At 40.2% G+C, this 27,308-nt stretch overlaps 1 protein-coding gene across 4 annotated transcripts in view; it reads left to right on the forward strand.

The window, feature by feature from the left end:
* The window catches only part of SUCO (SUN domain containing ossification factor), an 82,855-nt gene that overhangs the window by 6,412 nt on the left and 49,135 nt on the right, over window positions 1-27,308 (forward strand). For 2 of the 4 annotated variants that reach the window (XM_042462142.1, XM_042462143.1), the window contains exons 2-11: window positions 588-728; window positions 881-1,025; window positions 2,577-2,688; window positions 4,682-4,806; window positions 7,603-7,670; window positions 13,800-13,907; window positions 15,765-15,870; window positions 22,239-22,259; window positions 22,474-22,529; window positions 26,461-26,552. In XM_042462142.1, coding sequence (XP_042318076.1) covers window positions 588-728; window positions 881-1,025; window positions 2,577-2,688; window positions 4,682-4,806; window positions 7,603-7,670; window positions 13,800-13,907; window positions 15,765-15,870; window positions 22,239-22,259; window positions 22,474-22,529; window positions 26,461-26,552 — 974 coding nt within the window. Of the gene's footprint in view, window positions 1-587; window positions 729-880; window positions 1,026-2,576; window positions 2,689-4,681; window positions 4,807-7,602; window positions 7,671-13,799; window positions 13,908-15,764; window positions 15,871-22,238; window positions 22,260-22,473; window positions 22,530-26,460; window positions 26,553-27,308 lie in introns of those variants that run through there. The other 2 variants (XM_042462144.1, XM_042462146.1) reach the window with 2 other exon arrangements.

The raw sequence follows: 27,308 nt of genomic DNA on the forward strand, positions 1-27,308 counted from the left end.
TCCAGTAAACACCAACATTAAGGCCTCTGATGACCTGGCCTTTTTCACCAATCTCTGGCAGTGAATTCAATCAACTCAGTCTCTGCTGTAGTTCTCCTTGGATGAAAAACGGTGTGCGGCTCTGAGAGGAGTTATATAGAGCTAGTCTGCTATCTCCGCCTCCTAGTGACTCACAGAAGCTTCACCCCCTCAGCAACAAGCACACTATCCTAAGGGTTTAAAAAAAAATTCAAACACTTGCCCCTCAAAATGTCCGCCCAGTTACATCTCTCCTTCTCCTCTCTGTGACAGGAACATGAATTAATCCATGTAACTCTCACTTCTACCTACCATACTAAAATACTCAATTTTAGAACCATATACTGTAACTTATACATATTTCAGCTGTCATTATTTTGGCCTTGTTCAAAACCTGTATTTGAATTAGAATACACTTCTGCAACAAGACATATACTTAAATCTTAACAATTCCTTTGAAGTCTTCCTTGCAGAATTCTAGACTGATTCTGGTTTGTTGTTTGTTGAAGCTCTTTGTCTAGCAGAATATTGACAGGTCCAATGATGTTCATCTTTCTTTTTCCCTTCAGTGTGATAGAAAATTCCAGTGTTGACATCCCTATAGTCACTTCTGCTGAAGCTGAACAGTCAGAACCTGACTGCGATATTAGTGGGGCACTTGAAGCTGATCCTCAGAGTGAGGCTTCCTCTCTTGTTACTTCACCAGACAGGTGAGTATTGGAATAAGTTTAGTGTTGTTATTGTTTTACTTTTGTAATTGGTGATACTTTTGAGTTTGCCATTTTAGGTATCCATGTGACCATTTGTAACCTGAAATTTCAAGCTATTTCCATATGAATTTCTAATGTTGACATACTTTTAGCCTTGTAGGTCAACACATAGAAAATATCTCTTCACACCAGAAGGGAAAGACGACTAAATCAGAATTTGATGCCCAAGTTGCTGCAACTGAGCAAAAGACAGATCCAAAATCAGCACTTAATGCTTCAGATAACCTAAGAGGGGAGGTATGTGGTGTAACTCAAAACACTTTAATCAATGTCATTTAAATGTTTTATATTTCACAGCACAGCCCTCCTTGCTTTCCGATGATTTGTTTTCTGAAGACTCACTCTTTCGGCCAGTCTGAATTATACAGTACTCAGAACCTGTATATTTGATGTGTGGTACTCTCTTTCAAGTATGCATTGAATTAATGGCTTCTGGTTATAATTTAGAATGAAAGAGCAGGTTGTGAAAAGTAGAGGTGTTTTCTGACACATGCAAGATGGACATGTTAGAATCATAGAATCATAGAGTTGGAAGAGACCGGAAGGGCCATCCAGTCCAACCCCCTGCCATGCAGGAAATCCAGATCAAAGCATCCCCGACAGATGGCTATCCAGCCTCTGTTTAAAAACCTCTAAGGAAGGAGACTCCACCACACTCCGAGGAAGTGTGTTCAACTGTCGGACAGCCCTTACTGTCAGGAAGTTCCTCCTAATGTTGAGGTGGAATCTCTTTTCCTGCAGCTTGGATCCATTGTTCCTGGTCCTGTTCTCTGGAGCAGCAGAAAACAATCTTGCTCCCTCCTCAATATGACATCCCTTCAAATATTTAAACAGTGCTATCATATCACCTCTTAACCTTCTTTTCTCCAGGCTAAACATACCCAGCTCCCTAAGGTGTTCCTCATAGGGCTTGGTTTCTAGACCTTTCACCATTTTAGTTACCCTCCTTTGGACACGCTCCAGTTTCTTAATGTCCTTTTTGAATTCTGGCGCCCAGAACTGGACACAGTATTCCAGATGGGGCCTGACCAGAGCAGAATATAGTGGCACTATTACTTCCCTTGATCTAGACACTATACTTCTATTGATGCAGCCTAAAATCGCATTGGCCTTGTTAGCTGCCGCATCACACTGTTGACTCATGTTCAACTTGTGATCTACTTGGACTCCTAGAGTCCAAGTTAAAGAGAGATGTGTGGATAATAGCCTATAGTACCACCCTTACTTCTCTTAAGGGTGCTACGGCTGAGTTAAACAGAAATGTAGTTGTTGTTTCCCCCCGCTCCTTGCCACATGATGTAATTTTCTCACTCTCCTCTTTTTTTTCCTCACTGGGTGACTGCAGTTACTGCTACTTCTGCTATGGCTTTCCTTTGCCTCTGTCTGGCTCCCCCTACCCCTTGCACTAGCTGGACAGAGGGGAGGGGAATACTGCACCAACTCCCCTCACACTATCTCTGTGTGTGTACTATCTCATGACTGTGTCCATATCTGGGCAGATATTGTATTTCTTCTCTCTGACAGTAACATTAACTTTTTCAAATAGTTCACAATGCAAGTTGTGTTTGCAGTTTTTTCGTAAAATGCTGGAATGCAATTTGCCTCTCAGCCTAGCAGTAGGCGTACTGATAATAGGCTATATTTGTCTTTTTATATTCACTGTATTATAATTTACATAGTACATAAATTTGTTACTATAATTACATAACTTTGTTACTATATTGTCTATATATCACCCTCAACTTTGTAATAGCTTAAAACCTGATATTGTTTTGCTGCCTTGTCCAGAGAAAAGCAGGAGAAATTGATCCAACCTCTGTAATAACTCCAAAAGACCCAGGAGATATTCCCACATTTGATGAATGGAAGAAGCAAGTTATGGAAGTGGAAAAAGAAAAGAGTGAGTTCACTATTTTTCAGTCAAACTTTGAAGAGAATCCTCCCTTTAAAATCCCATGTTTATGTTTTCTGACTATGTTTTCTGACTTTATAAAGGTTTTTGTAAGTTTTCTTGCAAATGAGCTTTATTTCTAGTTGAAATTTGATACTAATTCCAAACAACCAAATCTTTTCTTGTTCTAAAATTTTCTTAGACAAACATACTGAAGTAGCATGATTGGCTTTGCAATTCCAGTGATCAGAGATTTCTATTGAAGAAGGGTCACGTGTTCAGTGGCCTAACTTTGCTTGTTTCAATCATAATAATTTACTGAGACATCTGAGTATTCCACTCCAATGGAATTAGAGCTAGGAGTAAGTTTTTCATAGAATCATAGAGCAATAGAGTTGGAAGAGACCACAAGGGCCATCCAGTCCAACCCCCAGCCATGCATGAATACACCACCAAAGCACTCCTGAGAGATGGCCGTCCAGCCTCTGCTTAAACATTTTCAAAGAAGGAGACTCCACCACACTGTGAGGAAGTGTGTTCCACTGTCAAACAATTTTTCTTTTACTATTCTCTGAACATGGAGATGAGTGGGAGAATCTAATTTGACATCAAATACACATGTCACCTGTATCTTCTCCAGAGTTGGAAATATGCTGAGTTCTAGATTCTTCTGTTATATTTGTGGGTTGTGAGTGAGTGGCTGCATTACAGGCATTTAGCCACTGTGCCACCTAGCTCTCTTCTTTAAATCACTGTACAAGATTGTTGTCTTAAATCTAACATTGGCTTCTTTGTCTTCCTTGGCATTGCTCACCATTTCTCTCCTCTCACATCAATCCATCCCTGTCCTTGAATTTAGTGCTGCCAGTGCCACTATATACATACACACAGATTGAGTATTCCTTATCCGAAATGCTTGGGATCGGAAATGTTTCAAATTTTGGATTTATTTATTTTATTTTATTGGATTTTTGAATATTTCCTTACTCATAATGAGTTCTATTGGAAATGGTACCCAATTCTAAACAGGAAATTCAATTATTCTATGACTCTACACAAAGCCTAAAGATAATTTTATATAATATTTTAAATAATTCTGAGCATGAAAAAAGTTTGTGTACATAGGACCATCAGAAAGCAAAGGTGTTATTACCTCAGCCATTCATGAAAAAAGTTTTGCATTTTGAAACATTTTGGATTTTCAGATAAGGGATACTCGGCCTGTATATATGGAGCTGCCTTTCAGATTTCCTGAATGAAGACTCTTGAAGTCCTTTCTCAAAGTTCATCATCATGTGTTGTTACACACAGAGCCCTGATTTGAACCTAGCAGTTCAAAAGCATGCAAATACAAGTAGATAAATAGGTACCACTCCAATGGGAAGGTAAACATGCTGGCCACATGACCACGAAGTAGTCTCTGATAATGCTGCCTCTTCGGCTAAGTAACGGAGATGAGCACCGCCTCCTGTGGTTGGACACAACAATCTTGTTAACAGGGAGTACCTTTGCCTTTACCTTTATTGTAGCTAAGCACAGGTACATGTAACTAAATTTATCACATATTCTGTTCATCTGAATTTCACTTCATGTTTTTCCCTGTGCTGCACTTTAAACTATAAACTCCTCAGGACAGTTACCTTTGGTATGGTGTAAAGCACCCATGAACATTGAGAACACTAAGGAACTGCTCAACTTTCAGATTGTGTTGGTTTGAGGGTAATGATTCTATGATTCTAATGTGTGTATTGGAACTTTTAGTGGAAGAACCATCTTGTTTCCCTCATCCTATTCTGCATTCCTGCCTTTGGCCTGTTTCTAGGATTTCCTGCAATACCTGTTAAGAACTTTCCTGTTTCCTCTTGTAAACTTTCTCCACTTTGGTGCAAATAGATGGTTCTCTTCCTACTATTACAAAAAGTGTGATATGAAATTTGGTGAAGAAAGCAAGGAGGGGATTAGATTTTTTAACTCTGTTTGGTATTCTTTTTATTGTATACAGGTCAGTCCATGCATCCTTCCACCAATGGTGGTCAACATGCCACCAAAAAGGTCCAGAAAAGTAGGAATAATTATGCTTCAGTTGAATGTGGTGCCAAAATATTGGCAGCTAATCCAGAAGCAAAGGTAACTATAATTGCTGTTGTCTGCCTTCAATTCATTCCCCATTTATGGTGACTCTAAAATGATCCTATCACAGCATTGTTGGTTTTTGTTTGTTTGTTTGTTTTTGGTTACGGTATGTTCAGAAGGAGGTCTGTTTTGCCTCTGAGGATGAGTGTGACTTGCTTGAGCTCACCCAGTGGGTTTCCATAGCTGAGTGGGGATTCGAATCCTGATCTGTAGAGTCATAGTCCAATTCTCAAACCACAACACCACAATGGCTCTCAAGCAGTACAATAACTATATTAGCATTGTAACTATCTTATAGCTGCTGTAGTGTAATATACAAATAGTAACTATACTACTACATTTACAGAACATATCTCATGGTGTAAACCATAAAATAACCTGTGAGGACTAGCTGAAACAGCTCTTTCCCACAAGATAGTGACAGGATAAAATTTTTCATCTTTAAGGCACCACAAAATGTTGTTTTTATTTCAAGGAAGTACTAAGAGGAGGCCAGTGATATTTTTTCCTCTGTAACAGGAATGTCAGGGAACACTACTAACATTCCTTCCTAGACACTCCCACCAGTGTATTGGTAGAGGATTAAAAAAAAAGCCTGAAATTAACATACAGCATTAAGGATTGAATTTGCAGTTTTAGCTGTTTTGCATATATTTAAGCAAAATGTGTAAAGTGCACCAGAATCTGGTCACTGTTGTTTACTTTGAGACAAACAACCCTGAAATAGGACTTGTCCCCGATTTTGTAACAAATCTGTAATAATTGAAGTGAGTGTTGAAATTAGATCTCTATGAGTCAAAGTAACAACAACAGTGTTAAATGGTCACCTTTTTTTCATATAGAAGAACACAGTGTAAATTAATTTTTGGTTTGACTTGTTTGACATGTTCATGAGTGTTTGTGTTAAACAAATACTGGCTTTCTGAATGAATTGTAGTCTTGAGACAACTTACTTTATACGACCTTTTGGTAACCTGTTCAGGAACATAAGGAATCTTGTTCACTACCACAAACTCATAGACCACATAATAAATATAGATCTTGGTTATACAGGCTGAGTCTCCCTTATCCAAAATTCATGGGACCGGAAGTGTTTTTGGATATTTTTGGATTATGGAATATTTGCCCACTTTGTGAACGAATGACCAACAGCACAGCTGCTGCTGCTGCTTCAGAGGCAGAAATGAGTAGCTGGAGGGCTCACTGGAGATCTCCTGTATAGTAATGAAATCCATTATATAAAGTAAAATGGTGTAGAATTTATGAGCTGCAAAGAGACATGAGAGACAAGACACTGCAGAGAGATGTGGCTGAAGAGAGACATGAGGAAATTTCCAAAACCTGTTGAAATGAAAAATAGAGTGAACTTTCCAATGACTGGGGAAAGCAGTGGTAGCAAAGAAAGGCGGTTGGAGAGGCCTGATTACTGTACAGGAGCTCTCCAGGAAATCCTCCAGCCATCCACTTCTGTTTTCAGGATGGTAGTGCTCCTTCTGTTCATTCATTCTCAAGGCAGAAATGGGCAAATATTCCAAAATTGGATTTCTTATATAATATTTTTTTTCTCGGACTCGAAAAATGAAGTAACCTTTTCTTGAAATGCACCATTTTTAGCTTTGTTAGTGAAATTTGTTTATGATTATTTTATACCATATACAAGTACTGCATTACGCATGTCCTTTAGGAAATAATTTTTGTAAAAGTTGACATTGCAAAATTGCAAGAATTTTGTTTGGATCATTTACAAGTCAATGATATAATTCTCAAGCAATTACAAAGCTGTGGTTTACATGAACCATGAAAAGACTTGGATGTTGAAGGGATTTTTTCTTCCTGTGATCCAGAATTTAAGGTTTTTGGTATCTATTGCAATATAAGATTTGTGTTCTGAAAATTTCAAACTTATTCTTTTTACATCAAAGGCAGGTAGAAGGTAGACTTGGATCAACTGAATTTTTCACCCCTAGTTGTTCAACGCTGTAATGGTAAAACTAGGTGATGAGCTTCATTCAGTTCTGGTGCTCAAATCAAATTCCATGCTCAGAATTTTTTAGTTCTAAGGATGTCATTTGAAACTGGCTGTAGTCAGTCTTGAGTTATTTGCTTGTTTTTTAAAAAGAAAGTAGACCTTTCAACTCTGCTATGTATATTTAGCCTGCATCTATTTTATTTTTTTGAAATCCTATGTAGAAATATTGAAAATAATTCTATGAAATACTGTATATACTCAACTCTAAGTCGACCTCATGTATAAATTGAGGGCAGGTTTTGGGGCCAAAATTATGGATTTTGATATGACCCATGGATAAGTTGAGGGTAAAACTTAGGGCCATATAACAAAGCATCTAAAGGATGAAACAAAGGAAAACAATTAAAAAACTTACAAAATTCCAACAGACATAACTGTTTGTATTCACACTAAAGGCAGGATGGATGAGATAACATAAGGAGAGTAGTGCTTCCAGCACAGATAACGCTCTTACCTTTCACCAGGGGATGGTTCCCTTTTGTATAAGAGTTAAAGTACAGGACTTACATTGACCCGTAGATAAGTCAATCCAGGTTTTTGGAGTCAATTATTAACTAGAATTTCTAGACTCATACATGAATGTATACAGTAGAAATATTGAAAATGATTCATATGATTCTATGAAAATTAATGCAAAATGTTTCATTTTTCTCTTCTATATTTCTTAAAACATAATTAGTAAATGAGTAGAATAGGCAAATATCAACTCAAACTACTTTTTAAATAATATTCACGATTATAATCTTTTTTATTCTTTATAGAGTACCTCAGCAATACTAATGGAGAATATGGACCTTTACATGCTTAATCCATGCAGTACAAAAATCTGGTAATTACTATTTCTGCATATGAGGAATTTGAAGAATCTATTGGTATCTGAGAGTCCATGGATCTGACACCTCTTGATAGTCAATTTATATTTTAGCAGCCAGGAAATTGGATTTTTCAGATAGAATTAAGCTATGTATTAACTCAGACTCCATCTAGTTTAACACATAATGCAACTTCTTTAAAAAATTCAGAACAATCTTGCTGGCAAGGAATTTCATGCCCCTCCACTTCCAAAGTTGTATCAGTTGTAGCTAGTTGGGAGACTTAGAAGGGTTCTTTTTTTCTAGATGAAACTGTGTTTTAAAATTTCTTTCCTGATAAGAGGGAGATTGAAGAGTAATTAGATACACAGTTTGTGGGGGAGGAAGTGAGGAAGTTTTGAATCAAGTTGATCTAAGTCAATCTCTGGAATGCCCTGTTCTGGGGCCTACCACCTATGGTAGTCACAGGCCAGTAGAGCTTTCTGGGGCAAATGGACCACAGCCATTTGAAACCCAGATGGTATTCCAGCCTATTCTAATCCACAGTGGCTTTTGGATTACATGCCTACCTCAGTTTCATTTTCTGTCTTTTCCAGTCCTTTTTCTTTTCTGTTTTTAAGTCCAATCTTTCCCCACTAGAAAAACATATTGGCATAAGAATACAGATGTGACCTCAGCCATGCAACTCATACTAGACTGATGACCAGAAAGGCACACAAATCTCTGTGCAAACATTTGGACCACAAGTCTCATCAGTTTCAGCTACAGTTTAAGAAAGCATGTAGGGGAAATTGAGGAGTGATGTGTCAGAGTCACGTAGTCTGCACGTTACCTTGAGATGATGTGAGATGAGGATTTGCAGATTAGCAAATTAGGTCAGACATATACTTTCCCCAGCAATCCCTATGCCTTCCAGCAACAAGAAATGCAGTAAAACTTGATTTCCCCATTTAAGAATAAAAAATAACCATTTAAACTTCAAGCCTGTCTCTAGAACACATAAAGTGCTATTACTTCTCAATAAATCTTATTGCAAGAGCATATTTCACAAGTATGAGGTCTTGTGGCAACTTATTTAACTAATTTATTTTCATTTATTAAAATATTTCTACCCAGTCCTATATCAAAAATACCTCAGAGCAGCTTACAAATAACATCAAAACAACAGATTAAACAATTTAAAGCAGTAAAAATAATTTAAATAATCTAAAAATAAATTACACATAATGAGATAAAAACAAATTGAAAGGAATAAAAAGTTTTAAAAAGCTATGCACACTATTGGCACTACCTTTCCATGGTGGCATGCTTCTGTGAGGCAAGAGGCTATGTTGATGGCAGCAGTGCTGCAGCTAGGGCCTCCAATGTCATACAGGCTTTTTCTGAGGAACCAAACTAAATGTACCAAAGCAGCTATTGAACAGCCGTAGTATTGGTAGGTGACAAAAACAAGATCAGGAACGCCAGGGACATTGTCAGGTAGGAATGCAAAAAGATACCATCTATACCCCAAAACAAAGAGAAGCTTCCATGGACAGGTGAAACTCTTCAAGCAGTTAAGGACGATGAGAAGCAAAAGTAAGAGGTGACAAAGAGAGTCAGAGCTTTGAATCAACTGTTCATTTAATTGTGTACAGGGAAAAGTAGAATTACTATAATAATAAATACAAAGAAATAGAAGATGTTGATGATGATGATAATAATAATAATATTTATTTATTTATTTATTTATTTATTTATTTATTTATGGCACACCCAATCACTAGGAATCCGGGCAGGTTACAACAGTAAAAATACATTACAATAAAATACTAAATGGTCCCTTCCCAACCCCCTCCCCAATATTAAAACTAGAATTAAACAATCAGAGTTTAAAAACAATAAAATGCAATACAGCATTAGGTTTGAATTAAAAACAATTTGATGGATAGGGAGACATACATCAGAAAATTGAGATCATATTCATGAACATACACAAGGAAGGAAGTTGGAGCTTATTGGCTAGGTTGGAAAGGTCTGCTGGAAGAGTGGAGATATGGCAGATTTCTTCTAGCAGGTCGTTCCACAACTACGACGCAGCAGTAGAGAAGGCCCTTTGAGTGACAGACGTTAGCCTAGCTGTTTTTTGGCTGAAGTAAGTTCTTACTTGACGACCTTAGAGTGTGGGACGGACAGTACGGAAGAAGGCGTTCCCTTAAGTATTCTGGACCCAAGCCATGTAGGGCTTTAAAGGTAATCACCAACAATTTGTACCTTGCCTGGAAACTGATTGGCAGCCAATGAAGGGACTACAGAACAGGTGTTATATGATTGTTCCAGGAAGTATCTGTAATTAGTCTTGTTGCCATGTTTTGTACCATCTGAAATTTCCAAACTTGGCACAGAGGTAGCCCCACGTAAAGTGCATTACAGAAGTGCATGTAGTACTGTTTCAAGGTCCCCTGGCTCCAGGAAGAGGCATAGCTGGCGTATCAGCCGAAGCTGGTAGCAAGTGCTCCTGAATGTCGTATCCACGTGCTCTGACAGCTGGAGCGATGAGTCAAGGAGCACCTCAAGCTGTGGACAGAGTCCTTCAAGAGAAGTGTGACCCCATCTAGAACTGGCTGACATAACTCCATTCTTGGGTTCGGGTTTCCAGTAACAAATACCTCCGTCTTACCTGGATTCAGCTTGAGTCGGTTTTCCCTTATCCAGTCCATTACCGCCCCAAGACAGGCATTCAGAGGAATCATGGAATCATAGAGTTGGAAGAGACCGCAAGGGCCATCCAGTCCAATCCCCTGACATGCAGGAAATCTAAATCAAAGCATCCCCAACAGATGGCCATCCAGCCTCTGTTTAAAAACCTCTAAGGAAGGAGATTCCACTACACTCTGAGGGAGTTTGTTCCACTGTCGAACAGCCCTTACTGTCAGGAAGTTCCTCCTAATGTTGAAGTGGAATCTCTTTTCCTGTAGCTTGCATCCATTACTCCGTGTCTTAGTTTCTGGAACAGCAAAAAACAAGCTAGCTCCCTCCTCAATGTGAGAAGAGATGCCTTCTTTAGTTACTGCATCAGTTGGAGACATAGAGAAATATATTTGGGTGTCATCGATGTACTGATAATACCCTGCCCCATGACTCCGGATGTTCTTGCCCAGCAGCTTCAAGTAGATTTTAAACAGCATGGGACACAGGATTGCGCCTGGGGGATGCCAAATTTTAGCTCTCTTTTAGAAGAGCAACTGTCTCCCAGTGCCACCATCTGGAATCTTCCCGAGAGGTAGGAATGCAACCACTGTAGAATGGTGCCTCCAATAGTCAACTCCCTCAGGCGTTCCAGAAGGATACCATGGTCGATGGTATTAAAGGCATGACAATAATAAAGGAAGAACAAGAGATCTCTTTCACAAGATAAAGGAAATTTAAACCAAAAGCGGGGATGCTTTGCAGTCAGCAAGGGAACACATTACATGAGCATGTAGAACTACTAACATAAAAGCATTACACGAAAGAATTACATAAAAGAGATCAAAGGGTGACATTCATCTGAGGAAGACACAGAGGAACCCTCTCCCTAGTGGACCTCATCCTAGGGCAAGCATATAGGCAGAGAGGCATTCTTTCAAATATCTAGATCCCAAGCCATTTGGGGCTTTTGATGTCATCACAAGAACTTTTAATTTATACTGGAATTGTATTGGTAGCCAGCTGCAGTTCTTTTAAGACTGACATCATATACTGTTGATATGTTATTCCAGTCAGCAATTAAAACTGTTTTATTTTGCATTAGCTGCAGTTTCTGAGTCTTCTTCAGGGGCAGCCCCAAATAGAGTGCATTACAGTAGTCTGGTCAGGAGGTTACCAGTGCACAATCTACAAAGGCTAGGTTATCTCTGAAAAAAAAATCAGTATAGTTGGTGTACCAGTCAAAGTTGTTGCCAAATACTTTCTGCTAGAGTGCAGTAACAAGGATGGATCTGAGAGTACTCCAGAGTTATGCATCTTTTTCATCAGGAGTATTTCAACCCCTCCAGGAAAAACTTTTCCCAGTTATCAGTCCTGAGAACCACAGAGCCTGAGTCATCCAGGCCTACATCATTTTGCTACATTATGGATTTGGATTTTTTTTTTTGGCATGTAATACTGTTTCCTTTTGTGCTCTTGCTCAGAAAAATCTAATTTTACTGACTTCCAACTGCTCCTGATATTTTGTGGCTTTCTTCTGCATTGAAGTACACTTCACTGACATCAGTGGGACATCTGAGGAAGCCTGAAGAACTTAACAAAGGCACTTTTAACAGTTGTATAGTAATCTTTGCATTTCTAATAACATAAAATGGCCCGATACTTTCCAGAACTTGATCTTCTAAGCTGCTCTTCTGCAACAGGAACACCATGAAAAGAAGTGAATATGCAGCCAAGCACTGCATCATTCTGTTCTTCATTCCTGACTTCTTGTGGGAACACCTTCTCCCATATCATCCTCCCCGCACTCTTCGTTCTGCTGGGAAGAATCTGCTTCAACCAAAGAGGACCAGACTTTCGGCAGTGACCCAGCGCTCCTTTTCAGCAGTTGCTCCTAGACTCTGGAACGACCTGCCGGATGAGATCTGTCAGATTACCACCTTGGAAACCTTTAAGAAGGCTATTAAGGTGGATCTCTTCCAGCAGGCTTTTCTAGGCTAGGTCCACCTCTATTTTCCTGCCTCCCCCTCTCCACTTCTCTCCCCTTTTCTCCATCCCTTTTCCCATCCTATCTGGTCCCCGCTATACATTTCTTTTTTACAAATCTTCCATTGATTTTTCGATTGTAGACTACTGTTTTAATGTCTGTCTGGTTTAATCTCTTTTTAGTATTAAAGTGTTTTTATATGGGGGGGGGAGGAGATAGGACTCTTAGAATTTTAACGTTATCCTCTTTTATTGTGTAATCCACTTGGATTCGAAGTGATTAAGCGGAATAATAATAATAATATAATCAATATTTCTTCATTCACTACCGTATTTTCCAGCGTAAAGGCGACTCTTTAAGTCTGCCTTATGCGCAAGATTTTACCCCAGAGACAGGTGAATGGCACAGCCACTCCCTGTCTCTGGGGTCCTTGCTGGGCCTTTCCCAGCCAGCCAGCACTCGCGCGCCGACTGGAGGCAAGCCCTCTGGAGGCCTGAGAGAGGATCCGCGGCGGCTGGGCTCTCGACGCCATTTTTCTTCCAAAAGGGGACGGAGAAGCGGCTCCAGAGCCGGCCGGGCCAAGGAAAAGAGCCGGCCCCTTACTCCTCGCCGCCGCCGCCACCGGGATCCTCCGATCCTCCAGCAGCTTCAGAGTCCGCCGCGGAATCCGTGGAGGAGTGGAGGGAGTGGAGGATCCTGGGTGGCGGCAGCGGTGGCTTCCACAGTGGACTGAAGCCACTGGAGGACGGAGGATCCCCAGTGGTGGCGCGGCGGCGGCGCTGAGGAGTAAGGGGCCGGCTCTTTTCCTCGGCCCGGCCGGCTCTGGAGCTGCTTCCCTGCTGCCTTTTGGAAGAAAAATGGCGGTGAGAGCCCAGCTGTCGTGGGTCCTTTCTCAGGCCTCCAGAGAGGCCCCCTCCAGCTGGTGCGTGACCCCCTCAGGGGAGGCCAGGGATGCTGCCGGCGGGAGACTTTGCGGTCACCTTATACCCCCCGTTGCCTTATATGCCGGAAAATACGGTACTTGTTTTTCTTGTTCTTCAGCCTAAAATGCTAAAGCTGGAAATGTGTGACTTGTAGTGAAATTAGTCTCCCTTGCCGTTGTTCTCATGACACCCCTGAATACACTTTCAGACTTGCCTGCTACATTTGCTGCCACACCTTTCAGCTTTGGATTAGCTTCACTTCTCTATTTCAAAAGAGGTGTCACTCTAGCTGTGGTTGGACTGCACCTTCCATTACCCTAATCAACATATCCCATAGTGTTCTCACTCAGAAATTGTGGGAACTTCATTCCATAAATATTTGGAGATTGCTAGTGTCTTATGTGTGTGAAAATCAGTTGAGAACACACTTCAAGAAAGTTTCTAAGGGGGATTTTGAAGCCATATATTCTGGAAGAGTTCTACACACCATGAACATCAATCAGTGATTTTGCTGTTTCTTACAGTTTTCTTGCACACATCTCATCCTGTATTTTTTATTTCTCCTAAAGGTTTGTTGTTGAACTTTGTGAACCAATTCAAGTAAAGCAGCTGGACATTGCCAATCATGAATTATTCTCATCTACTCCCAAGGACTTCCTGGTGTCTATCAGTGACAGGTATGACTCATGATACTAATACAAATATGAAAGATATTTCTGCAGCACTCAGCAAAGCAGAACATATCTCATTATACTCAAATATTTCCATACATTCAATATGTAGCAGTCTGACTTAACAGGCTTATACTGTACTGCAGTTTTCCCATTTATTTGTCTGTCTAGAAAGAAACATTGAATGAGTGCATTGGAACATGGCCTTAGAAATGCACAGCTTTAAAATTGGTGACTTTAGGAACATAAGAAGCTGCCATATACCAGAACATTGGTCCTCCTAGCCCAGCATTGTCAGCTGTAACTTGTAACCACGGCTCTCCATGTTTTAGACAGGATTCTTTCCCAATGTTACCTGGAGATCAGTGGATGTGCCAAGTATGTTTAGCTTCCAAAATCAGATAGGTTTGTTTAGAGTAGCCAGAGTATTTTGTTTACTAGCATGCCAACTGTTTTACATGCATTTCAAAGTGGAAGCTTCACATGGTTTAAATACTATTTTTTAAAAAATCATATAGATGGAATAGAATGTGCTGTGCAGCCATTTCAGTAACAATAACTTACATTTGTAAGAACTACTTATAGCTGAAGTACAAATATAGTAGAGTCTTGATTATCCGTCCTTCGGTTATCCGACATTCCGGATTATCCAACGTCTCATGGTTCTTCGTGAGGGTGCATGCGCTCTCACAAAGAAGCATGGGACGTCAGATAATGATGCGGCAGCTTAGTTTTCCACAGCCCGAAGGGAGTCTGCGGAAACCAAGCCTCCGAGAAGAGGCCAGGGCCGAGTGCCCAGACCTCTCCTCCATGCGGCTTGGATTTCTTCAGCCCAAAGGGACTCCAGGGAAACCAAGCCTCCAAGAAGAGACCTGGAGTGAATGCCCACGCCTCTCCTCGGCGACACTTGGATTTCTAAAAAATAAATAAAACTTTAATTTATATTCCGCTTTTAGTTACTACAATCAAAGCAGTGTACATACAACCTTTAAAAAATACAATATATACAATTCCCCCCCCCCCCTTCAGGCTGACGAAATTCAAGCTGCCGAGGAAACGACTGGACTGAGTGCACACACCTCTCCTCGGTGAGGACTCCCTTTGGGCCGAGGAAATCCAAGCCTCACCGAGGAGAGGCTTGAATTTCTTCAGCCTAAAGGGAGTGCGCGGACTGAATGCCCACACCTCTCCTTGGCCAGGCTTGGATTTCTTCAGCCTAAAGGGAGTCCGTGGACTCCCTTCGGGCTGAGGAAATTCAAGCTGCCGAGGAGATGCCTGGACTGAATGCCCACACCTCTCCTTGGCGAGGCTTCGATTTCTTCAGTCCGTGGACTCCCTTCAGGCTGAGGAAATTCGAGACGCCTGGACCAAGCCTGGACCACACCTCTCCTCGGCAAGGCTTGGATTTCTTCAGCCTGAAGGGAATCCGCAGACTCTCTTTGGGCTGAGAAAATCCAAGCCGCGAAGGAGAGGACTGGGCCAATCGCCCAGTCCTCTCCTTTGCAGCCTGGAACCTTGGCCCTCTCCCAGCCCTGGCAGACTCTGCCCCAGGCAGTCAAGCCAGGGCAGAAGCCGCCACGGAGGAAGCAGGACAGGAGGTAAACTGGGAAGGAGGGAGGGAGGGCAGGGGAGGGGAGAGACCTTTGTCCCCAATGGCGGGTGCGCGCGCCGTCATTGGGGACAACTTCATGGCCCCTCTGGATTATCTGACATTTTTGGTTATCCGACTATCAGTCTGCCCATTTATGTCAGATAATTGGGACTCTACTGTAATTGGTACTTTCAAGTGATATGTGCCTCGGTGTGCTTAAAATAGTTCAAGTACAAATAATTGGTATATTTACTGTGTGTGTTCTGTTCTAGATATCCAACAAACAAGTGGGTCAAGCTAGGCACTTTTCATGCTAGAGATGAGAGAAATGTTCAGAGCTTTCCACTGGATGAACAGATGTATGCCAAATATGTAAAGGTAACTTACTTACAGTGATTGCAAGTGTCTTTCTCAGATGAGAAAAATGCTGATGTTGACTATAGTAAGGCAAATTCTCACACTTACCAAACTGGGCTCTGCGCAGTAGGGCAGTGAGCTCATGCATACAATTCCATTCAGAAAGCCTAGTTAAATTCTGCATATTACTCATAGTATTTTTGTTAAATACCTGTGATAATCACAAGTATGACAACTGTTAGAAGTGTTTGTGGCTCCTTTCAATCCTCCCACTCTCTGTTGGCAGGAGAACACTACTCTTGGTTCCAATTTATTGTCACAGCAGCCCTTATTTATTTATTTATTTATTTATTGTGCTTGCTAAAGAGAACAAGTAAATCATTACCCTGTTTTACTTCTTCTCTTGGGCATTATTGTTTTTTCTACTATTTTCCATCTATAGACAAAATTAGATGCTGTTGAAGAGGACAAACAAGAGAAACTGCTGAGACACGTACATTGTCATGTTATTAACTGAGAACATAATTCCCTATTTTGTTTCTAGTTTTGTCTTCCATTTTTTTAAAAAAACATGATAGGAGTAAACTGATAGTTACAGTAATTGGGCAAGTTAAATGTTGCCACTTAGCATAGAGACAGAGTTTTGAGTGCCATTTTTTATCCATTGTCCCTTAAAACAGGGCTTGACCTCATATGACTGCCCTATGGCCCTGCCTGCTTTTTGAGCTGTAGAATTTCTGAAAACCTCTTCCATCTGCTTTCCGGAGCGGGGGGGGGGGGGGGGGAAACAAAAAAAACCCCTAAAAAAAAAAAATTTCTTCTAAAGCAAAGTGTGTGTGACCTCACTTTGCAGTCAGGATAAGCAGTTCAAGTCAGAAGTGAATTTCTGATCATGTCCATTTTAAAACAAGATTTGAGGGGAAACATTTTTTGCCAGTTACAGCACAAAATTCTCCCCTGAGTCTTCTGAAAATGTCTGCCCATCTTAAAATGAAAACATATCTAACAGGCAAGAAATCTTAAGCTAAATATAATTTAAAGTATAAGTTTTTAGGTTTTAGTACATTATAATTTCTATTAATTTCAACCTCAGAATTATCTCCTAGGTGTTTTTAAGGCTATGAGGTCTTCTGTACCTTTCAGTGTACTTTTTTAGATCAGCTTCATACTTCTTGGCACTGTCAGCACTCCATTCTGATGGGGAATAAATATATTGTATAGATTTCTATGTAAAAGTGTCCAATTGTATAGCAAGTCTCCATTGCCTGGAAGACTGCAGTTTTACTTTTCTGTGCAAACAGTCCCAGGAACCCCAGCACAATCACCTTGTTGACAACTTGTTCCTGCCATGCTCACACAGACTCTGCCTTGAAACCAACTCTTGCGTTTTATATTTAGGGACCTTAAACTGGCTACGACAATGGATCAGAGCAGGGTCACTGTTAAAGAAGATATTTATTACTTCAAGTGAGAGTGAAAATGAGAATTGGTCTCTGTAGCAGTAGGCAGAATCAGAGAAACCAAAATCGTAAAGAATTGTTAGAAAGTCTAAATTTAGAATTAAGAATGCACTTTGTAAGTTCATTAAAAGTTGCAAAGAATCTACAGAGCTCAAAAGCATAAACTTAACTTCCAGATGCCATATTGAAAACAAAGATTCCACATTGGAGAGGTAGGGCACATTTGGGGCAAGGAGAAGCCAAGCAGTAAAGCAGGGGTAGGCAACCTGCGGCCCGCGGGCCGGATGCAGGCCGGCGAGGCCTTGGGACCGGCCCCAGGCCAGTCCTGCCGCCGATTGCCGCCGGGGCCTTTGGCGTCTCGCGCGAGGGGCATGGTGGGGCAATTGTCTATAGAAGCCTCAGAAACATGCATTTATCTTAACATTTTTTTAAAAAGCAGCAAAATTTTTTGCGTGTCCTCCATTTTTTATTTAAAAAGTGCCCTCCATTTGAAAATTTTGCCCTACATTTGTCCTGGTTTATTTATTTATTTATTTATTTAAAAATTATTCAATTATTTATTTTTTGGCTTCGGCCCCCCAGTTGTCTGAGGGACAGCAACCTGGCCCCCGGCTCAAAAGGGTTGCCTACCCCTGCAGTAAAGGGAGCAGATTCACACTTTGATTGACTTGTTGGACATGTCAGTGACTCAGGTGTGTGGTGGTGGTGGGGTTTCTTTAAATACAAGTGCTCAGAGTCAATTCATAAATTACCTGTTTATTGTGTTTATTACCAAAAAATATCTACAACCTCTCAGGCTCAGTCAACATCACAGGCTTCTCAATTTAATAAAGATACAGTGACAAATGAAAATGTTATGAGTCAATCATCTTCAGCAGCAGAGGCTTCTCACATAAATTATACAATCGAAATATAAGAGTCAGTGAGATAAGAAGTACAAGAAGCAGTTCATTAGTCAGAATTTCTAAAATGCAATTACTTTACTGTAAATAATTTAAGCAATTTAGTGCAATTTAAACAATTGAAAGTGTAATTAGCAGGGGAATTAATTCATTGCTGAGATAGTGTAATATTACAATACACTGCTACCTCGGGTTACGAAATTAATTCGTTCCGCCGCTCCGTTCGTAACCCGAGTAATTTCGCAACCCGAAAAGGCTTTCCGTTAGCGCTGGAAAGCCGCTAGCCGCGCTTTGCGTTTGAATTTCGCGCCGAAAAAAATTTCGTAACCCGAAAAAAATATCGTATCCCGGAACAGTTTTTTTCCAATCTAACTTTTTCGTATCCCGGAAATTTCGTAACGCGATCAATTCGTATCCCGGGGTACCACTGTATACTCAAATATTCAGGAAAAAGATGTGAAGTGGAGAGTAAGCAAGGCATTGTGGTTCTTTGAGAGGCAGAGAAAAAACAAAGTATTTAGTTTCAACAGAATAAAATTAATAGAAAGTTGTCTGATGACAGCTTAGTTCTTTCAGAATTGGAAATTTTTAAAAGGTTAATGGGATTGGAATGGGAGAATCCATTGAATAATAGGAGAGTTATTAATTATGGGAGAATCCATTGAATAATAAGAGAGTTATTAATTAAGTAAAGCAGGAAGCTTTACTTATATGAGAAAGAATTGATGATTGATTAGCAGTTCTTTTAGTTGATATTCCAGTTTCCGCTCTAGTCATCAACTTGGTACTCCTGAGGGAAGGAGACAACTCTTAAAAATGAGAAAAGGATTATTGTAGGGCTAAATAAAGTTCATGATACATCAGTTTGGTGATAAGAACCTCAGTAGCAACATCTGTATTTGTAGGAATGGGGATATTGTGGGTACAGGCAGTCATGGATGGTGAGGACATAAGTGCTTGCACTTTGCAAAAGCAATTACATAGATTAGACAGTACTGTATGTGGCAGATGTAAGCTATGATGCTACAGCCTTTTCAACCAGAGCAATTTCATCAGCAGCCATAGGCGTTCCTTATAGCTTAAGCACCGGGAAGTGGACCAGAAGGCTAGACCAAATTTACCATATATACTCTTGTATAAGCTGAAAAATTTGTATCAAAAATAGACCCAAAAAACCTGGATTGACTTATACACAGGCCAATAATCTGTTAGAGATAGCAGCAGTGGAGTAGGTGCTTTTAAGCAAGAGATTCAAAGGTGTTCATTTTCAGTTCTTCCCAATGTCCAAGTACAGTGGTGGGGTTATATAGGCCTGTCTTAGACGTCAATTACTTCAGTATATTCAGAAAGGAAACATTACAAACTTAGACAAATTACATTTAGGCCCTCTTAGGGGGCGACTGGAAACCATGCCCTATGAGGAACGAATTAGGAGCTGGGGATGTTTCGCCTGGAGAAGAAAAGGTTAATAGGTGATATGATAGCCCTGTTTAAATATTTGAAGGGATGTCATATTGAGGAGGGAGCAAGCTTGTTTTCTGCTGCTCCAGAGAACAAGACCCGGACCATTGGATGCAAGCTACAGGAAAAGAGATACCACCTCAACATTAGGAGGAACTTCCTGACAGTAAGGGCTGTTCGACAGTGGAACACACTCCCTTGGAGTGTAGTGGAGTCTCCTTTCTTGGAAGTCTTTAAACAGAGGCTGGATGACCATCTTTTAGGGATGCTTTGATTGAGAGTTCCTGTATGGCAGGGGGTTGGACTGGATGGCCCTTGTGGTCTCTTCCATCTCTACAGTTCTATGATTCTTTCTATCTGTACACATGGAAGAAGCATATTTTTCATTTCCCCATAATTCCACTTTACCTCACAGTACCCATGAGGAAAGTAATCAGGATGAAGCATTAGACAACGAGAAGAAAAAGCCACCCTACTGGTTGGAGAGTATTTGGATATGGATTTAGAAATATGGACTTAGAAATTGCTCAAGCCTGATGAGGGATATCAAATATGTCTCATGTAATGTAGGAGGTTTTAATACTCCCCAAAAGAGAAGTGATTTTCCACTACAGTCGGCCCTCTGTATCCATGGATTCAGCCATCTACAGCTTAAAAATATTTTTTAAAAGGATAAATTCCAAAAAGCAAATCTTGGTTTTGCCATTATGTAAGCGATGACATTTTATTATGCCATTGTATATAATGAGATTTGCATATCCATGGATTTTGGTATCCACCACTATAGCAGGTACCAAGAGTCCGCTGTGCTTACAGAAATGGAATTATGAGTTAATTTTTCTTCAAGAGACATACAAATGTAAGATACTTAGGAGTCGAACAATTACAAGGATAAAAAACTTCGATTTTTTGGAATATATGCTATTGAATATATATGCCCTTAGAAAATAAAATATCTTTTTATGCAAAGCTATTGGAGCTTGGAGGCAGTGGTAGCAACAGATTAGAATTCTGAGAGTTCCTGTTTCATTCAGTTTGGCACAAGTAACTCACATATAGTAGATTGTTCCTTCAGTCTCCCCAGAATGACCATTCATGGCGAGTATCAACCTCTCAATTTCTCCTCTCTATATGAAGTATAGGGCTGAAACAGAACTACCCTTAGCGCCAGTTTCGGGGCCATGACAGAGCATGGCGTTTACACACCGCACACTCTTACACCACCCCAAAGATGGCATCATGCCACCAGCATGCCCATGCGGTGCTGTGTTTACACGCTGCATGGTGCAGGAACGCTGGAAAGCTGTGGCAGCACTGGAAAAGCTAGCTTCTTGCCTCAGCCCTGATCTGGCTTTCTGAGAGACGGCTTAAAGCTGCCCGTTCAGGGCTGTCTGTTTCAGCCCATACATAGGAGAGTAATAAGAGCAATATCAAGTTTATTAAGTAAACTTGAGTAATATTGAGTAAAGGTTTTTCAACCTAACAATAATGATAGCACTATACGTATTTCAGAGTTACAACCTGTACTTACTTTAATCTTTTCATGGACCTTAGACCACTATCAATACTTCCCTTTATACCAGATCCAGATCCTAACTCAATCCCACCAATCTGACAGTTAAACATCCAGAGCCAGGAAAAATTAAAATGCTTGGGAAGTGATGATTTGATAGTATGGGTGTCTCTAACATACACAAGAACTGCAAGTTCACAGTTATTAGTGATCTTGTTCATGCAGCAAGAAATCAAGAGATCAAAATTATTAGTGAGTTATGACCACTTCCAGAAAGCCATGTTTGGAGAGTGAGAAGTGAAAATATAAGTGGTAGGGACTTAGGAAGAAATGAAAAATGTGACATAAGATGTGTTGACAGTGTAGCAAACAGTCTACTAAATTATAGGTTACAATTCAGAATGTAAAGATAATATACTCAAAAAAAGATAATCATGTTTATAAATACAAGGAAGATAAAGCAAAATGAAAAAAATGTTTTTGACAAGTATTTCTCACATAAAATTGAGTTGACTTCATTATGTGTTATATACATGTGTTATATATGCAATTTTGGCTGCATTTTGATTTTCTAAAAAAAAAGTTAATGTCCTTTTAAATTAAGATACAAATAACCTAGATTTTGTTATTTTCCCCCCAATTTTCACCCAAAATATTATTTTTCTTCTGTACTGTGGAAGGTAGATAAAATTAAAAAATGATAGGCAAGTGAAGTACAAGCTGCTCAACAATTTAACTCTTAAATGACTCTTGTGTTTTTCCCCCAGAGACATTTTTTTCTTACTGCTCTGTAATTAAAAGCGTGGCAGATACTCTAGCCGTATAACACTAAGAAACTAGAGTAATTTAGTTGGCATGTTTACTCCTTAATATATTAATCTTACCTTTCCTGCAAATTAATCCTTGTAGCTTTGTTTCAGAGGCGCTAGAGAGGGCAGGAAGGGGAATAGGTAAAAATCCTGGTTTTTGCTTGTGTAAGTAGCTAATTGTTGCCTGTGGCATGCATACATTCTACTGACATTTCTTTCTTTTTTCCTCTTTTCTCTGCTTCAGATGTTCATCAAGTACTTAAAGGTTAGCAACATCTTCATAATGTTGAATCTCTAGGGCGTGGATGCACACTTTGACTCACCACATGAATGCATGCAAGAGTAGAACCTGGCAAGATTATTACTGTTATCATATGGCTAATATCAATTTGTTTGTTCTTTTTTACAAGAACTGTCCATTCATACACCTTAGGGCTTTCATTCTTAATGTGTGTGTGTTTTGTTTGTTTTTTACTTAGGTGGAGTTGGTATCGCATTTTGGATCAGAACATTTTTGTCCTTTAAGCCTTATAAGGTAATTCTCAATGAAACTGAAGAGAGGTTGTTAATCTGTTGTGCTCTTCAACATGGTCTTTTGTTGCTAACCACACCCTGTCTGCCAGATGTGGAGCTTCTGAAGTTATATGTTGGATATTTATCATGAGGGCCGATGCTTGTATGTACAAGATAGAAACATCCAAGATTGGGTTATCTCCTTTCATTGCCCAGGAGAGGCAAGGATCCCATCACAGGAAGAAAAAGTGAAAGTACATATACCCTGGTTCCTCCTCCAGTTCTGCTTGTAGCCATGCTAGAAAAAAATATTTAAGCAAGGAATATGTAAGTAAAGCAGAAGAGATGACAAAATGAAGGACACATGGAACAAATAGCCATATGAAGGTGAACCCCAGATTCTAAAAAGTGAGGTGAAAACTGCAATAAGAAATAGCAAAAAACAAATCAGGAACAGATAATATTCCAGTTGAACTGCTGAAATCCACATTGACAGAGTCAGCTCTAGTGCTAAGCAACATATGTCAACAGATATGGAAAACAAAATGATGGCCAACAGATTGGAAATGATCAATATACATCTCCATTTACAAAAAAGGAAATACAAGAGACTGCTGTAATTATAGAACCACAGCACTGATCTCCCATGCAAGCATAATCATGCTTAAAATTCTGCAACATAGACTCCAACCATACATGGAGAGAGAAATCCCAGAGGTCCAAGTGGGGTTCAGGAAAGAAAGAGACACTAGGGACCACATGCAAACATGCAATGGCTAATGGAGTGCTCCAGGGAATTCCAAAAGAAAATCAGAATGTGCTTTATAGACTATAGCAAAGCCTTTGCATAGATCTTAAAAGGCAATGGAATGCCCTTAAAGACATGGGAATGCCAACACATCTGATAATCCTGATGAGGAATCTGTACTCAGATGAAGAGATTACTGTCAGAACAGAACATGGAGAAACAATGGTTCCCAATTGGCAAAGGGGTCAGATAAGGTATTCTTTCATCCTATCTGTTCAACTTCTATGCAGAACATATTATAAGAAAAGCAGGCTTGGCCACAGAAGGAGGGGTGAAAATAGGAAAAAGGCATATCAACTATCTAAGATATGCGTATGACACCAAAGTACTAGCAGAAAACCTCACAGACTTGGAAAGCTACTAAGGAAGATCAAAGAAGAAAGTGCAATGTTGAATATGAAGAAAACAAAAATATTGACTAGCAAGGACCTTCACAAGTTCAACCTCGACAATGAAGAAATAGTAAAAGAATTCCCATACCTGGGATCAAACCTTGATAGAAATGGGGACTGCAGTCAAGAAATCAGAAGAAAATTAAGAATGGGGAGGGTGGCTATGAAAGAACTAGAAAAGATTCTAAAATGCAAAGATATACAACTGAGCACAACTTACCTGGCAGGGGAGACACCATGATCACAACTGAGCACAAAAGTTAGAATCATACAAGCCATCGTATTCCCTATTACCATGTATGGATGTGAGAGCTGGACAGTTAAGATGATAGGAAGAAAACCAATTCATTTGAGATGTGGTGCTGGAGAAGAGTGCTGAGGATCCTATGGACAGTGAAAAGGACAAACAAACAGGTCCTAGAGCAGATCAAGCCGGAAACCTCCCTTGAAGTCAAGATGACCAAACTGAGGCTGTTGTACTTCAGACACATCATGAGAAGGAAGGACTCATTGGAAAAGACAATAATGCTGGGAAAGGTGGAGGGAAGTAAGAAGAGAGAAGGCCACATGCTTTCTATTAAGGAGGTTATGGATATGGGATTGCAGGATTTAAGCAGAGCAGTGGAAGACAGAGGGTCTTGGAGATGTATCATTCATAGGGTCGCCATGAGTCGACATCGACTCGAGGGCAGTTAACAACAACAACAACAAGCAGAACAGTAGAGGACAGGAGGTCTTGGAGATGGCTCATCATGGGTTGCCATGAGTCGGGCTGATGCAAGGGCAGTTAACAAGAACTTATTGAGAATGGAGCAAGCTTATTTTCTGCGGCTCCAGAGAAATGGATTTGAGCTACAGGAAAAGTGAGTCCACCTAAACATTAGGAAGAACTTCCTGATAGTAAGAGTTGTTCAACAGTGGAAGACGCTGCCTTGGAAAGTGGTAGAGCCTTCCTTTTAAACTGGATGGCCATCTGTCAAGAGTGTTTTGCATGGCAGGAGGTTGGACTGGTTGGCCCGGGGGGGGGGTCTCTTCCAAATGTGATTTTAGGTTGAGTATCCCTGATCTAGAATTCCAAAATACTCCAAAATCCAAAATTGTCCGGATGAGTGGCTAAGATAGTGACAATTTTTGTGCCCGATGGTTCTGTGTACACAGATTTTGTTTCATGCATAAAATTATTTAAATTATGTATAAAGTTAATGAAAGTCTGTGTTTATAAGGTGTACATGAAACAAATGATTTGCACATTTAGATGTGGGTACCATTTCTAAGATAATTCATTATTTATATGCAAATATTCCAAAATCTGAAAGAAATCCAAAATCTGCTTCTGGTGCCAAGTATTTTGTATATGGGAGACTCAACCCATATATGGATGAGCATTGAGAGGCCAGCATGGTGTGTGCAAAAATTCATGAGTACGGGATATGGTTCAGTATGAACTCTGCCAAGTCTCCAGGAGTCTAGGAGGAACCAGACAGAATCTGGGTAAAGAATGGAACTCTTGAGAGGGAAGATGTGGAAGGGAAGGGAGAAACCAGTAACCCTCCAAGATGAAGTGTAGTAGGATCTTTGACAATTACGGCCTGGTGACCAGTGAGGTGCTACCAAGATCATTTCATGCAGTGCTGCTTCCAGATGTGTGAGGAGAGAAAAATTGGAGTGACTTTTTGTTTTTTGAAATACCAAAAAGTTGATGACCAAATAGATGACATATCTGTGTGAAATAGGCTGATCTAGGCTCCATTTCTTGGGGTCCAGGGTCTGATAGCTGAAAAAATCTGCCAAACGTTAAGGTCTTCTTGTGTGTGGTAGGGTGTTCAGACTGGGAGTTTCTGTCAGAACATCTTAAAAGAAGGGTTGCATTATACATCAGGGATTGGGACCCTCCTCATCTGTCTAAATGTGCCTGAACTAGTGAATGCTTTCTGTTCAGCTAGGAATGCAATTGTAGAGTAGAAGAGGTTAGAAATGAATGAATACTAATTATATGCCCTAGCTGAAATCCTGACGTTACATCCCCACCATCCCAAGAAATTGGTGTTTATGACAATATTCTGTAGAGAGATGGGATACCCTTGCGGAGATGGTGAGATATAGTACATCAGTGGAAAGGGGTCTTCATCTCTGAAGGGAGGGGAACCTGAAGGTGATGGTGTTTCCTGTCAGATGTTGAAAGGAAATTTGGAGTGAAATTTTGCCCAGGAAGCTATAGGTATACAGGATAGGATGGGCCAGCATCATTATGTCTGCTCTGGATTTGAGGATGATGGATTTGACAGACATTGGAACCTTTAATATCCTGTCTAAACAGACAGAGATCAAGGCCCTGTGAGTGTTTATGAGTGCTGCCAAATGGGTGGCTTATCTGGTTGGAGCCAACTTGCTCTTGTAATGACATGTGACCCTTGCCTTTCCTGGATGGTGACAGGAGATAAGCCAATCTTGGACAGTCTTCTTCACCATATACAAAGAATTTAACCTTTTGTACAGGACAAGGCTTTTTTTTCTAGTTTAGCAGATAACTAGAGAACTTAAGAGATTTTATAGAGGAAATTATTACTTAAAAAGTGTGATGTAGAAGACTGTGAACAAGTCAAGCATGTGGGCATTTTGAATTAGTGAAAAATGGAGAAGTGCATTTCTTAATTTTGTGAAAAATGCCAGCTTGACAGGCTTTCTGAGTAGATAAGAAAATTGACTGTGTTTTGTTGTATCTTCACTCAGTTTAGTTAAAATTTGGTTCACAGGGTGTTTGGAACTAGCATGGTTGAAGAATATGAGGAAATAGCAGACTCGCAATACCAGTCTGAACGACAGGAACTCTTTGATGAAGATTATGGTAAGTAAGTTGCTGTCTCTCAAATAGTCCTTAGGTATAGTTTTTTGTGGGTTTTTCGAGCTGTGTGGCCATGTTCTAGAAGATTTTCTTCTTTCTCGCGGGGAAAAAACATCTGGACTTGCAACACTACTAAGGACAGTCAAGGAGAACGTGCAAAGGCAGGCTTATTGCTGACATAAAGAAAACAAAAATAACGACTAAGAAGATCTACATTAAATTCAACCTTAGAAGACTGTAACCAAGGCTGGCTCGACCAAATTAGGGGGCTCATGGCCGAATCTACAACACCTAATCAGAGCAGTGGGGATAAAGGATATTGGTGATGTTTCCTACACAGCGTCACATGGGGTGAGTTCATTTGAGGGCAGCTAACAACAACAAACCAGAGAGAATGGGCCGACTGGGTTTTTTTTTCGCATGCCCCTTGGGAGCTGTATAAAAAAAGTTGTTTTTGGAAGGCGAGTTCAGCGCGTTAAACAAGCCTCCCATCACATGCCTTACATATTGGAGGTACAATCCTTCTTGCATGGATGTTTTGAAGGTTCTGCAGGTTCTTGCACAAGCATCACTCTTACCCAAAGAAGTTAATTGGAATGGCCAAGCCAGTTAACAGAAAATTTCTGTTTGCAGTGAAGGCACTTCTTGACGAGTCCCATGGGGCCCTAAAATTCCCAAACGGGCAGAAGAAAGAACATCCAAGCTAACTAAGCAAGGAAAAAACATGTTACAATCCTGGAAAGCTCCTAAAGAGACGAA

This window comes from Sceloporus undulatus, chromosome 4 (genome assembly GCF_019175285.1).
Source record: "Sceloporus undulatus isolate JIND9_A2432 ecotype Alabama chromosome 4, SceUnd_v1.1, whole genome shotgun sequence".
Classification (NCBI taxonomy): domain Eukaryota; kingdom Metazoa; phylum Chordata; class Lepidosauria; order Squamata; family Phrynosomatidae; genus Sceloporus; species Sceloporus undulatus.